This window comes from Malus domestica, chromosome 15 (genome assembly GCF_042453785.1).
Source record: "Malus domestica chromosome 15, GDT2T_hap1".
Lineage (NCBI taxonomy): Eukaryota > Viridiplantae > Streptophyta > Magnoliopsida > Rosales > Rosaceae > Malus > Malus domestica.
Genome location: NC_091675.1, coordinates 25,506,362 through 25,518,932, shown reverse-complemented (window position 1 = coordinate 25,518,932; position 12,571 = coordinate 25,506,362). Strand labels below are relative to the sequence as shown.

Here is a 12,571-nt window from a genome sequence, read left to right as displayed (position 1 = left end):
AAGATTTGAAACCTACAAATACTAACAAGAAATGAGCAGACGTATAGATCAACCTATCATGTACATACATGTCTAAAATGTAGAGAATTCTGAATATATATGTTTGCATATGACTGTTGTTAGGGGTGGCATACCTCAATCTGTTTCTGTTTAGATTCTATTAAGTATATCAATGGAAACTTCATACTGTAGATCCATCAATAGTTGAGAAAATTTATTACTAAGAGAGAGAAGTTTTGAGATAATGTAGATGTCAAATTCAAATAGTTTGGGGTTCTTTTCATACTAAATAGTGAAAATGAAGGGGGAAAAATAATCAGTATAAATGGTCTTGTTTAGTTTAAATAATTTCCAACTTAGGCCAAATCGAACTTAACATCGATTCAGGTTGATCAAATATTGCAATTTTTAAGGGTAAATAGGTATGCAAATTTCATGTTATATCATGTCTCTATCAATGACATTTAATTTAATTAGCATGATGTGGAGCCAAAAAATAATCAAGAAAATTATGGAGGCAACAAGTGTACTTTTGGGTGAAAAGGAAAAAATTACCCTCGAGGTACACTGGGATTCCCATGCTCATGCAACGGATAATAACGGCTCAATCAAGGAGAAGTCAAAGGTGATCAAAATGGTATTTATTCAAAACCCTCTCATCACACCTCATCAAATCCTCACTCAAAAGGTAACTCCCAATTTTCTTATTCAATTTGGGATTAATTGCCAAGTTAATTGCAAGATATTATTTCACATAATATCTTGCAATTACACTCACAATTTGACCATATGTGGGCGGCCCCTATTCTCTAAATAGGGCCGGTCACTCCCCTATAAATAGCCATGTTTTCCCACTAAAATGCTAGGCTATTCTCTCCCCCAAAAATTCCTAAAATCTTTCTCTCTCAAAATTCTAATTTTGGCATCGGAGATTCTTCCGACCCATTCATCGTGGATGCGTGGGGCTTTTGGCCTTAATCCTAGGTGTTATTATTTTGTAGGTGCATTTTCGTCAAAGGAGAAGACGGCGGAAATTTGCATCCATATATTGGTACTTTCATTGAGAGTCTTGATTCACATGCTTTAAGAAGACTATCGCATTCAAAGTTTCTCATTTCTTGCTCATTAGTAGATTTTTTATACATTCTTATTCCTAGATTTTTTTTTATAAAGTTCTTTGAATAAACATAAAAGAAAAGTACAATGACTAGAAATTCGGAAACCACGACGAATGAAACTTCCTACGTTTAAGGATTCAAACTAAGTGATGGAGATCGTGACGTAGCCCTACCACGACAATCCACTACGCTCAACGCGACGACGAGTGGAGCGGCACCACCCCCACGGGGCACCACTGTGCCACCCTTTGGCGAGCCCACGACTAATGGTGAGTAGGGAGTAATGAGGCATCCACAAGCCTACGCCACTATGTAACGGCAAGCCCAGGCACCTAAGGCAGCCTAAGTTGCTGCCCCAGCAGCGAAGGCCTAAGTTCAACGCATGGCCCAAGTTGTCTAAGCTTAGAGCGAGCCCAGCGTGTTCTCAAGCCGAGCCCAGGCCCAGCGCCACACGCGGAGCAGCCTGCACACATGGCCCTCCGATTAGCCTAAACAGGTCCAAGACCATTTCAACCATCCTGACTTCATATTTCTGAACCAACGATTGAACCGGGGTATTTTCACCTTATTTCTCCGCAGATTTGACATATCTCAACTCAAATCTCGCACCCGAAGTCTATTATACTTCCACTACTCAAGGAGACATATATCATCCAAGCTCTTCCACCCCAAATGGCGAAAAACACTTGTCTCAACAAGTCATAGAGTTGACAAGCGCCCTCGCGCAACAGACTACCTTGGTGAATCAGCTCTTGCAGCGTACCGAAATACAGTGTGCCCCAGATGAAATGTCCAGAAGTAGGACAAGGGCAAACGACGAACTTAGTCACGAACCGAGCATTCTGGTAGTGTACACTCCTGACTAGGCCCTCGAGGTAGTGTATACTTTCGTCTTAGTGCGCAGATGAGTGTGCACTCTCGGTTAGGCCCACGGACGAGCATACATTCACGATTAGGGCCACACTCCGATAATCAACATGAGCTGCCATTCAGGCGAATTGTTCATTCGTGGCTAGGCCCACAATGAGCACCCTTCACTTTACATCGGAGTAGGCAACACGACAGACATAAAGAATCAATTATTCAATTGGGATCAAGTTCAACCGGCAGCCTGCAAGTAATTAGCTCGCCTGCTAGGAACATACCATATGCACCGCAGCCGTGACGTAATTGAGCCGAGAACATGAAATAGAAGTCTAGACCAATAGGTCACGACCGGGGGCAGTTGGAAGCTTCGCTACCCCACTAGAAGAAAATTATGGAAGAAGTTGAGAGGCTCCTGACCGATCGATTGCCCAATTTCCAGGGCAACGAAGCTATTGACGAGGCGTTTTGACGAGGCATGACCAACATAAGCGGGTCACCTTTCATTGACAAGATTGAGTAGACTGGACTGGACTATCCCACATAGATTGTTGGATACAAAGATTACTTCTATTTCGACAAACACAGCAACTCAACCTAATGGCACGCTGGGGGCAAACGAGTACCAGAAGAACACACCAGCCCAACTACCAAGAATTGGGAGCAGACTTTGTCCAATAGCCAAGCATCACGGACCTAGTGGTTCAATTCCTCCTGCTGCGCATAACCTGACCTGAGCTAGCCCTAGCTTGGCGCTCATAGCCATGCCTACCTGTTTCACAGCTCATAGCAGTTCTTGATCTGTCACAATGGCTGCTAACTGTACCGATCTTGCACGACGGCTCCCAGTTGTGTCGATCTTTGCCCTGTGGCTCGCGCCAACCAAGCCTATTACACTCAAAACTTTAAAGCATCAAACGATGGAGCAAAATACAATGCTTTATTAGTGAAAGACTTAGAGGTGAATAAGCTTGCAATCCATTCAAATTCTTAGTTGATCACCAACCAAGCCTCAGAAGGGCACACGATGAAACATTTAACGATAACACAATATTTTAAGAAAGTTCGGGAGCAGCTCATTGTGCTTCCCACTTACACCCTTACTTGGGTTCCACAAACAGTTTGAAGTCTTAAGCAGATCGCCGAACAAAACCTCACAGACTGAGGATTATTTCAGTTGTCTAGCAGTCCAGTTTTCCTCAGCTGTGCTCACAACGACGACTTCCATGTTCTCAAGCATGAAAGGGTAAACCAATTCTTTGACACCTATATGGGTCTGTTTTCGAGTGCGAGAGGATAAACTAATTGCTCTCCAGTACGAGAGGGTAAACTAATTCCTTGACACCGATTTGGGTTTGCTTTCTATAACGTCTCGAAATTTCTAATTTGGAAGCTAATTACAAAGTTTGGCCCGAAATTTATCATGGTTACTCAATATACTATTAGCCATCATAAATTAAATTCGATCATATTATGGCTGCATCTAACCTCCTTGTTAGACTGCCTACATACCATACGAAGGGATCAAGCCATTCGTAGTTCACAATTCCAATTTCTAACTCATTTTTGAAAATCATTCAAGTGACTAACAATCACTAACTAGGTTCAAACAAGTGAATCACACCAAAAACATTTCAAATATGGATTCAACATATCGAAATTAGTTTTAAAAGGCAGCATCGGCCCTCTGGCCACGCGTTGCCATGCGTGGCAGTTTCCGACAAACAGAAACTCAGTTTTCCGATGAACTCCAAAAACTACCAAAATTTACAAGGTTGTAGAGTTTAATGAAAGGAACAACTTTCATACTTGGGCTGAAGTCCAATACGGCAAGGAAACACCTCAAATCGGCCTCGAACCTCCAGAAACCCTAGAAAATGGTGTTCTCGATCCGACTCCAAAACCATTCTGACATCCCAACCAATGCTTGGGCTTTGTTCATGGGCTCAAGGGAAGTCTAATGGTGGTGGATTTCAATGGGATTTCATTAAAAAATGGCGGATCACCGACAATGAACCCCGACGACACCGAGGGTTTCATAGTGAAGAGAGGCCAATACTCGTAAGTTTTTTGGTGTAATTGATGGAAGGATCAATAAGGTTCAAAGAGAGGAGTAATTTGACATCGGCCCCGTCGTCAATACTGGTCGAAATCTGAGAATCCGGTCGGGTTGGGTCGGCGAGTCATGAGGATCTGGTTCTCTCTTCTCATCTCTTCCTCGATTAGCTGTAACCCCCTATTTTCTTTCCTCTTCCTTCCCTTACAGCCATACACGTGGCATCATCTCCTTGCTCCAGATTTTCTAGAACCTTCTAGGTTATGGTCAAATTACCATTTTACCCCAAACTTTGCTTGCTCGTAACTTATTCGTTATAATTCAGTTTCATGAACGATTTTCGCCTACTAGCTCATGAGACCGAGCTTGATCCAAATATGCCAAGAAATATGATAAAATATATAAGGATAAAATACGTCCTCGTATAATTACGTTTAGTCAACGAGGGACATTTTCGTCATTTCACATTCCAAAAAAACAAAATTCCACATAATCATATATTTTAAAATTTTCAGGGTATTACACTTTCTAGTGCGAGAGGATAACCTAATTGCTCTCCAGTGCGAGAGGGTAAATCAATTCTCCGACACCCATATGGGTATGCTCTCCAGTGCGAGAAGATAAACTAATTGCTCTTCAGTACGAGAGAGTAAACCAATTCCCCAACACCCATATGGGTCTGCTCTTTAGTGCAAGAAGATAAACTAAATACTCTCTAGTGGGAGAGGGTAAACTAATTCCCTGACACTCATCTAGGTTTGCTCTCTAGTGTGAAAGGATAAACTAATTACTCTCCAGTGTGAAAGGGTAAACTAATTCCCTGACACTCATATAGGTTTGCCCTCCAGTGCAAGAGGGTAAACTAATTCCTCAACACCTATCTGGGTTTGCTTTCCAGTGCGAGAGGATAAACTAATTGCTGTCTAGCGTGAAAAAGCCATACAGCTCAAATTATCGAATACTCAAAGACCAGCCAATAGCAAATGGTTAGGGGGCAGCAACCACTTCGCACTCAACAGTTCGCTCATCCGACACTTTATCTTTAGCAACTCCGATCTTGGCAGCTATGTCATTGATTGTTCCATCTACGGTAGCTGAGAAATCAAACTCAAGCCGTTTTCTCATTCTTGGCAAGCAGCCCAGACTTAGCAGCTTAAACCATGGCCCATGCCACGCCACTTCCTCGGCCCATGTTGAGCTAGCCCTTAGCTTCAGTTAAACCAAGCAGCACAAGTTGTGGCCTCTGCCACACCATATCCTCGACCTATGCCAAACCGACTCCTGGCACCTCCCAGCTGACGTGTCGCACCACCCCGACGGCTGCCCCATGGCAGCACCACCCAAAAAGAAGACAAAAAAAAAAGTTTTTCTTACATTGGTACGGTGTGGAGAAGACAAGAAATCAACGGAAGATGGTTTTTTTGCACGAGCAAGCAAAGAAGAGTGTTAAAGGAGGGGGAGCAAATATCCTCTAGCTTTCTTTTTTTCTTGTAGGGATAAATAATTGCCCTCCGAAGTTGATTTAATCATCTACTTAAGGTAGACTTAAATAGGCTTTGGAGGTGATTTATTTCCCTTTCTTAGAAGAATATAATTTCAAGTCAAGTGGAAATCTGCATCAAAGTTGGAGATCTCTACACCTGCTGCCCTTTCCTGGGAGCAGCCTAGCAGGTAGGGGGCATTTGTGGAGCCAAAAAATAATTAAGAAAATTATGGTACTTTTGGGTAAAAATGACAAAATTACCATCGAGGCACACCAAGATCCCCACGTGCATGCAACGGACAATAACAGCTCAATCAATGAAGAGTCAAATGTGATTAAAATGGTATTTATTCAAAACTCTCTCATCACTCCTCATCAAATCCTCACTCAAAATGTAACTTGCAATTTTCCTATTCAATTTGAGATTAATTTCCATGTTAATTGCAATATATTATTTCACATAATAGCTTGCTATTACAATCACAATTTGACCATATGTGGCTGCCCCTATTCTCCAAATAGGGTCGGTCACTCCTCTATAAATAGCCATGCTTTCCCACTAAAATGCTAGGCTATTCTCTCCCCAAAAAATTCCTAAACACTTTCTCTCTCAAAATTATCGGAGATTCTTCGGCCAAAGCCCCCCCATTCATTGTGGGCGCGTGAGGCTTTTGGCCTTAATCTTAGGTATTATTATTTTGCAGGTGCATTTTCGTCAAAGGAGAAGACGGTGGAAATTTGCATCCACACATGATATTTAAAATTATTCTAATTCTTAACTTCTCATCTTCAAACTAACTCATGTAAATTAAAATAAATCATTGACAACTTTTTATGTGTTTACTATCAGATATATGAGATCAAAATATGTGGCTTCCTGAACAACAATTAGATTGATTAGGTGGTAGTTGATCATATCCTCATTCCCCCCAAGTTTTGACTTCTTTGATTTATGACTTTCCTTGTTGGTTCTTGAGTTGTTATCATAAGTATAATTTTCTTTCCTTCCACCCATTCTCGATTAGTAAACATGTTCAAGAGTTGAATTTAAAGAACGCCATCATATATTACACCCAGATTATGAATCAATTATTCCTTATAGGCTAAATAGTCAAAATGGTCCCTGAGATTTGCATAACTCATCACTTTGGTCCCTAACATTTCGAATCGATAAAACTGGTCCCTGAGATTGTCCACCATCCATCATTTTGGTCATTCCATTAAAAACTCCGTTAAGTGTCTCAGAGCTCTTGGTCCGAAGTTTGGGCAATTTTCAAAGCTTCGTATCTCAATCGTTTCTTAACCAAATTAAACCCATAATATATCAAAATGAAGATAGGAAAGTGTAAAATAATATTACCCATTTGGAAGCCCCATGGCTACCGAAGATAGCCGGAAAATAGCCTCAAAGTTGATTGGTCCGAAGGAAAACTGGAAAACTCGCCGGAAACTGGATAAACTTTAAACGTTCATAACTTCTTCAATACTCAACGAAATCAAGTGATTCAAAAATGAAAATCATACTTCTCGACAAGACTAAGAGAAGGTATCTTTTTTGATGGCTAACACGCTGTGGTTTAGCCGGAAAACGGCTCGAAAGTGGCTATCTTGGTCTCGAGTTGGCCATTTTCGAGCCCCTTTTCGGCCAAACCACAGAGATTTAGCCGTCGAAAAAGACCATTCTCTTCGTCTTGTCGAGAAGTATGATTTTCATTTTTGAATGATTTAATTTCGTTGAGTATTGAAGAAGTTATGAACGTTTAAAGTTTACCCAGTTTTCGGCAAATTTTCTAGTTTTTCCTCGGACCAGTCAACTTTGAGGCTATTTTTAGGCTATCTCCGGCAGCCATTGGGCTTCCAAATAGGTATAATCTTATTTTTCACTTTCCTATCTTCATTTTGATATATTATGGGTTGAATTTGGTTAAGAAGCGATTGAGTTATGATTGAAAATTGCCCAAACTTCCGGCCAAGAGCTCCGGGACACTGAACGAAGTTTTTAACGGAAGGACCAAAATGATGGATGGTGGACAATCTCAGGGACCACTTTTATCGATTTGAAATGTTAGGGACCAAAGTGATGAGTTATGCAAATCTTATGAACCATTTTGGCTATTTAGCCTTCCTTATATGACAACATGACATCATTTCATCCTACAAACATAATAATAAAAACTTTTTATCATCATCCCAAAACATTCAATTTGGTTGATGTTTTTACAAGAAGTTTCATGTCGGCCGGGTTCTCTAAGTGGAAGTTTTCAACTATATAACCTTCTTGACCTTAGAGGCCTTCCACAAGTTCGTTGGCCCATTTGATGGAAAAACAAAGAACACAACAAAAGTTCTTTGGCCAATTACCTTGCAATTTGTAGTTTTATAATCAATACAAGAAGAAAGAGGGTAATCACGGGAATGCCATCCAATTATAGAGAAAAGAGGAGCAAAATGTCCCCCACTTAAAAAATGCTTTACAAAAAGATAAGATGAATGCCAAACTTGCTTTTGCAAACACTCATTTTAGTCACCATGCTAGTATGCTTTAGTGGTCCAAGTTCCTTTGCACGTTGGAATTAAACCATGAATATATATATTTAGAGCCAACGAATATTGTATCATACAATGTCATTGCATTGCTCATCAATGGCTACTCTAATGCTCCTGCAAATTGTATGCACAATTGTATCTGCAATCACTCACCTCAATTCAGTTTTTGCACAATCCCATGCTTACATTATCCACATGGACTCGTCCGCCATGCCCAAAGCCTTCTCCGGCCACGAAAGGTGGTACTTAGCTACCCTTTTATCCATCTCGGACAGTGCTAAATCCTCTAATAGTACCACAAAGATCATCCATACTTATACTAATTCTATCCAAGGCTTTAGTGCAGTTCTTACACTTTCAGAACTTGAAGCCCTCAAAAAGTGCCCTGGCTTCGTTTCTTTCGCTCATGATGGCCCTCTCAAACTCCAAACTACCCACACTTCTCAGTTCCTTGGTCTGACTTCCTCTTCTGGTGCCTGGCCTGCTTCGAATTATGGCGAAGGTGTCATAATTGGTTTGCTTGATACTGGAGTTTGGCCTGAGAGCGAGAGCTTCAAGGATGAAGGAATGACTGAAGTCCCTTCTAAATGGAAAGGCAAATGTGTGTCTGGCACCCAATTCAACTCTTCCTTGTGCAACAAAAAACTCATTGGAGCTAGGTTTTTCAACAAAGGCTACATTGCCAACAATCCTGAGGAGACCATCACGATGAACTCACCCCGTGACACAGATGGACATGGAACTCACACTGCCTCCACTGCCGCTGGTCATGATGTAAAAGGCGCATCCTACTTTGGCTATGCTACTGGCACAGCTAGAGGCGCGGCACCAAGAGCTCGAATAGCTATATACAAAGTGGTTTGGTTTAACAGTGCATATAGATCCGATATACTTGCTGCTGTAGACCAAGCAATATTAGATGGGGTGGATATATTGTCAATCTCCTTAGGTTATACATTAGATGACCATTTTTTGGATGATGACACAATTGCAATAGCAACTTTTGCAGCCATGAACAGGGGAATTTTTGTTGCAGCTTCAGCAGGAAATGATGGCCCTTCGTATGGGACATTACTCAATGGAGCACCGTGGGCAGCGATAATAGGCGCAGGCACTATAGACCGCGAATTTCAAGGAATTTTAACGTTGGGAAATGGTGTTCAAATCACCTTCACTACATTGTATCCAGGCAACTCCTCTGGAAGCAAACTGCCAATTGTTTTCGCGGACGGATGTCAAAGCGTAAGGGAACTGATGAAACTCAAGAACAAGATTGTTGTGTGTAAAGACAATTTGAGCATAAGTGATCAAGTTGAAAATGCTAACTCCGCAAAAGTTTCGGGAGCTGTCTTTGTTACGAATTTTACCCTGTCAGAGTACTACACTCGAAGCTCATTTCCAGCAGCATTCATCGGTCTGAAAGATGGTGGAAATGTCATAAACTATATCAAGAAGAGTAAAAATCCCACATCAATTTTGGAATTTAAACAGACAGTACTCAGCACGAAGCCAGCACCAAAAGTAGACGATTACAGCTCTAGAGGGCCATTTCCCAGCTGCCCGAGTGTCTTGAAGCCGGACATTCTAGCCCCAGGTTCATTAATCCTGGCGGCATGGACCTCAAATAATTCAGTGGCACAAGTTCAGTCAGGCTCCTTGTTCAGCAAATTTAATGTTGTATCAGGCACTTCAATGGCTGCTCCTCATGTGGCAGGTGTGGCTGCTCTCATCAAACAAGTACACCCTGATTGGAGCCCCGCCGCGATTCGATCAGCCCTCATGACCACAGCCAATCCATTAGACAATGAACAAAATCCCATCATAGATGCTCATAGTAACCTCCCCGCAAGTCCCCTAGACATTGGAGCAGGACACATTAGTCCGAACAAGGCAATTGACCCGGGACTAATCTACGATGCAACGGCACAAGATTACATAAACCTTCTCTGTGCAATGAATTACACATCAAAAGGAATACAAGTGATCACTGGGTCCAAAAGCAATTGCATTGACCGTTCAATCCATCTTAATTACCCTTCTTTCATTGCTTACTTTAACAGTGAGGGTTCGAATTCTAGTGCAAAAGTTATACAAGAATTTAGGAGGACAGTGACAAATGTGGGAGGGGAAAAGTCTAGTTATACTGCAAAATTGACGGCGATGGCGGGTTTGAAGGTGAAGGTTGAGCCACAGAGATTGGTGTTCAAGAAAAAGTATGAAAAGCTAAGTTATAAGGTCACTTTGGAAGGTTTAAAATTGTTGAAAGAAGATGTGGTCCAAGGCTCATTGATTTGGATAGATGATGGTGGAAAATATGTTGTGAGGAGTCCCATAGTGGTCACTAACATTGTGCCAAATGATCTATTGTAAGATATTATTTCATATGCTACATTTTCTCAAAAACTTGCCTGCAAATTAGAGGCAACTAAAATTAGTATGATCAAAATAAAAGAAATGATGTTCTCGTACCTGTTTTATCTTTGAACACTCCTCAACTTTGATTCTATCAGTTGATTTTGTTTTTATTTATTCAATCCAACAACTAAACAAATAAATTTGAAAAAGAATTGCAAAGAAAACAAGAATGTAGTAATTATTTCCCCAATACAAATTGTTTATAATTCCAACATTTTTTTCCAACTCATTTTTCACTTTATTCTTCTTTCAGATCTCAGATACCATAACTGAAACCACATATTTGTGACTCTTTTTTCTACTCTTTGGGCCCATATTTTGGAAGCAGATGATGCAAGTGTCTTTGACAATAGTCGTGAAGCCTTGAAGAACTCATCATAAAATGAGTACCTTGATGTAGTGCTGTATCCCAACGCCATTAACTTAGGGAACATATAGGTTGCACCGACATTCCTAATTTCCTAGCCACTTCCTAAACACTTAAATTACTCCTGCAACACCTGACAGAACTTCGATAGAACTTCTTTGAATATCTTTAGCAAAATAAAACTCAGTTAACCCTTTTTCGATTTGAATTTAAAGTGAAATGTTTTCTTGTCAGACTATTTAGTAACTTAGCACGAACTCAGCTACAGTTATTGGGGGTGCGCTGAGCCTCCTAGGTGGTAGGGTTAGTGATAAAATTAGGCTAGGTAGGTTTAAGCTATTAATGGAAAATGTTTTCTACTCCATAGTGATGCTTGGTTTCGTTCGTGCTAGTGACGTAAGATAGTTAAGATTCAAAAGTTTGGTATAAATTAGTCTGTATTATATCAGCCGTTTCGATTAAGATAATTAAACTTAAGAGCTTCGCAATATAATCTAACAATGTAACATAAATATTGCATGAATCAAACATATATTCTATGACCTGGATTCATAATAACACGTTTTAATCAAGGGGTGTGCTATCCACACATTCATTTTTACTTCTCACACACCCCTTTTTAATTTATGTCCATTGATCTTCTTTACTTCATTCGATTCAACGGCAAAAAATTAAAATGATGTGTGAGAAGTAAAAAGAGGTGTGTGGATATCACACCCCTTAATCAATTCTCTGCAAGGCAAGAAGTAGGTGAAGGCTTATAATATACACCCCATACAAAATTCATACGTTTAAGTCTCTAATACTAGAAACTAGCAACATGGCAGTGCACACTGTCAAGTCCATTTCCCTATTAATTACCTTCATATAAACACGATTTTGAAAACAGTAAACAAAACAAATCACAACGTACAACATAGTGGCAAAGCCATGAATTGTTGGGGGAAGGGACGAAATATAAAAAGGTAAGAGGTCGCAAAAATGTAGACAATTAAATTCTTTTAGATATATAGTAGACAATATTAATGTTGCTCATAATTTATCAATACAAACAAATTACAATTATTATTTGTGAATTTCATGTTGTGAAACGTAATAGGCTCATTATCAATAAAAACAAAAATATATGTCTCAATGTAAACAACCATGCTTTCATTCAACCATTGATCTTCCATTTTGTTATGCAGTGGTGTTTTTACAATAGTTATAGTAGAAAACGCTTCATCCATTGAAATGGTTGCAACCGGTAACACCAAAGCTAGTGTAAAAAGCATATACACTAACTTATAGCTTTCACAACTCTCGGAATTCATCAAAAAGATCACTAATTTCATTTAATGATTAAAAATTACTATGCATCTTCATAATTGCTTATGAGGTGAAATCAAGTTTCACCACATTACAAAGTCCCAAAAGATACAAGTGTAGTTAGCCACGTGGGTTTAATTTTAAACCAGAATGCTATCTGGTTCTTCATTTCTCATCAATCTTGTCTTCTTCAGAAAGCTCAGCTTCTCTCATTTCTCCCTAAAAAAATTATTGAAAATTCGTAACCTTCTTTCTACTCGTCCATTTGACAAAAGATTTTCGCCTACGGATTTAGTGAACCGAGCCAAACAAGTTTAGGTAAAGGATTTGGACATGCAATCAGGTTTCGAATTCTATTTTTTTTTAATTCGGAATTTTATACAAACTAGTCTTTAATCTCATGTTTCAAGTGT

At 40.0% G+C, this 12,571-nt stretch overlaps 1 protein-coding gene across 1 annotated transcript; it reads left to right on the top strand.

Moving 5' to 3' along the window:
- Positions 1-7,931: 7,931 nt before the first annotated feature.
- Positions 7,932-10,536, top strand: LOC114821643 (subtilisin-like protease SBT1.9). The gene has a single exon (XM_029094606.2). The coding sequence runs from the start codon at positions 8,144-8,146 to the stop codon at positions 10,436-10,438; it is 2,295 nt and encodes a 764-aa protein (XP_028950439.2). The 5' UTR covers positions 7,932-8,143; the 3' UTR covers positions 10,439-10,536.
- Positions 10,537-12,571: the final 2,035 nt, after the last annotated feature.